This window comes from Nanorana parkeri, unplaced genomic scaffold (assembly GCF_000935625.1).
Source record: "Nanorana parkeri isolate BGI_ZX_2015 unplaced genomic scaffold, ASM93562v1 scaffold363, whole genome shotgun sequence".
NCBI lineage: Eukaryota > Metazoa > Chordata > Amphibia > Anura > Dicroglossidae > Nanorana > Nanorana parkeri.
In genome coordinates, this window is record NW_017306631.1 from 885253 (window position 1) to 888108 (window position 2856).

At 37.0% G+C, this 2856-nt stretch overlaps 1 protein-coding gene across 1 annotated transcript in view; it reads right to left on the reverse strand.

Annotated features, from left to right (window-relative positions):
- Positions 1-1794: 1794 nt before the first annotated feature.
- The window catches only part of MAP4K3 (mitogen-activated protein kinase kinase kinase kinase 3), a 285095-nt gene continuing 284033 nt past the window's right edge, over positions 1795-2856 (reverse strand). Inside the window, exon 35 of the mRNA XM_018558848.1 lies at positions 1795-1936. Coding sequence (XP_018414350.1) covers positions 1849-1936 — 88 coding nt within the window. The 3' untranslated portion in view covers positions 1795-1848. The remainder of the gene's footprint in view (positions 1937-2856) is intronic.

Genomic DNA, 2856 nt, shown 5'->3' on the forward strand with positions numbered 1-2856 from the left:
AAATTGATGTGTATGGCCAGCCTAAGAATTACTAATACCAATAACGAACATGCATGACAAACTTTCATTATATGCACATATCTTGAGAAATCTGGAATGTATTTATATGTGCCATAAATAGGGGTGGGCTATTTTTTAATGTTGACGGCCATTTTAGGATAAAGAAGGGTGTCTTGTCCCTTTTATACATGTTTTAAGATGTTATCATCTGTTTTATATAAACCACCCTATACATTAGATTTGTGGGGCTGTTTAAGTAAATTTTAAAATGGCTGAACTTGATGAATCCATAATTATTACTCTTGAAGCTTTGAAGTAGTTTTCCACTATTTACAGCAAATGTACGTTTAGGTGCTTGTACAGATAGCAGCAACATGCATTTTGTTCTTAGCTCCCTCTACATGATAATAAACTTTCCTGTGCAAATAACAGACACTACAGGTGAAACTCGAATAATTAGAATATCATGCAAAAGTAATTGCAGTAAGTGCTGCAAAAGGGGCCCAAACCAAGTACTGAGTACATATGCATGCTTGTACTTTTCAGAGGTCTGATATTGTTCTATGTACAATCCTTGTTTTATTGATTGCATGTAATAATCTACTTTTTTGAGGTTGTGGATTTGGGGTTTTCATGAGCTGTAAGCCATAATCATCACAATGATGACAAATCACGGCTTGAACTATCTTGCTTTGCATGTAATGAGTCTATCTCATATATTAGTTTCACCTTTTAAGTTGCATTAGTGAAATAAATGAACTTTGCACGATATTCTAATTATTCGAGTTTCACCTGTATTCATCTCTAGAAAGACAATCTGAAAGAATGAAGGGCAAGTGCAGATAAAAATTACAAAAAAAGGACTTATATTCAGGTAAACAAGATTTGTATTTTTACACCTATATATAATGTGTGTGGATTGCTTTCCCCACCTTTTCTAAAATAACAGGACCAAGCAAACAAAAATATTAGTGGCATTAAGCCTAAACATTTCACAGAAGTCGCCATGTAACCCTCTGGTGCAATGTGACACATGACAATACTTTGTGCAAATGTAACACCAGTGTACTTGCATTAAAGTTAAGGGTATCATAAAAAATGCTTACATCACTTCTATAGATTATAGTATTTCTTTTAACTTACAAAAATGTATACTGGCAATACTAAATTACACAGAATAAAAAATAGAATAGTATTAATACATTTTTGTGTTTTTTTTTTTCTTCAGAGGTCCACTCTGATAGCTAGACAAGATGCCAGGGGAACAACAGGTAAGTGGGTCTTACCATACCAGCCTGGCTGTCCCCAGCTATTGAGCTGGACTGACTTTACAACTGTACAGTTAAGACACTTGTACGTTAAAAAAGGTTCACTATCTACAAAAAGGTTTTAGGTAGGATGTCAGCAACAGGAAGCTACAGCAAGTGAAGAATTAATACTACCTCTGTATGTACAAAGATTAAACTGTAAATGCAGCACGCGTGTGGGAAGAGTTTAAGAAGAAACGTGTCAATGACACAATGTAGACAATATATTCTTCGTCATTAACTCATGCCACAATAAATTACTTGTATTTATAACATCTATATAAATCCACATGTGGCTACAGTCTTGTTCTGATTAGAGACTTATAAACAGACCATTTATAACCCTGCAATGTAACTTTTCCTATAATTCCACTTTCTGCAACCACATCGGTGAAGTGAGCCAAGTGGTACATTGATCAGTGGCTTCTAATTTAGGAGAGTCTTTTAAGGCTTTCCCACAATTATCCATCAACCATTCTTCATGGCTCCACTTCCTTGAGAAATCACGTTTATTACAATAGATTCCTTCGTATTGTGGTATTCAGTAGCTGTTCTCATGTCCCGCTAGAATATACAGGTTGCTATTGGCTGTGGGGTTGTCGGTTGGTCTGCTTTCCAAGACAACGACCCTGTATTACAGAATTATAAAAAACAAAACAAAAACATATTACTAAGCTACATAAAACAGAATTCCAGGCAAGCTGATGAATACATAGTTGAAATGGATATATGGACAATGAATAAAGATTCTGCTCACTATGCTTTTTTCTGTTCTCAGTATGTTCACTGTAAGCACACACACTGCACCAGAGCCCTATCAGCTCTGACCCTCCCTTTCCAAAATCAAGTACGGTTTTGCAGGGGATTACAGGAGGCTCCTATATAAATTCAGGTACTGGATTTGTAACTTAGTTCAGCCAAATTTAGATGCGTCTTCTGCACTACACAGCCAGAAAGAGAACTCAACTGCTTTCTGGTTCAGCTTTACTACGTTCTGAATCTCATCTCATCTAATTGGACACAGGTGATGCAGTGCGGTACCACAAAAAGCTGCATTGCACAACCAAAAAACAAGTATATCTATAGTACCTGATCATTAAGAGTGGCATGGTGGCATGCGTCTCCTAACTTCACTCTGGTCCAGTGCTGCAGCCTCTGTAAGAGCTTTGCTCCCACACTGCCAGCTCTGCCTCCTGTGAAAGCGAGTCAGGATGGAGATCGGTTACAAGCAGTCAGCGATCAGCTGATCGCTGACTGCTTGTAAATAATTGAGGACATAGTATGTTTACTGTGTCCCCAATTATGAATGAACATGAAGAGCTCTACTTCCCCTTCTGTTCATTTACGATTGTGGACATAGTACTATCATACATGCTAATGACTATCTAACATACTATCTACACAAGTTATGAATGAACAGGAACACTCAGAGGATTCCTGTTTATTTATAACAGGGGCAGCGGAAAAAGAGATTGAGGACTTTGTCCTCAATCTCTTTTTCTATTTTAAAAGGGAAATATCAGGGGTCTGTTTAGACCCCTAATATTTC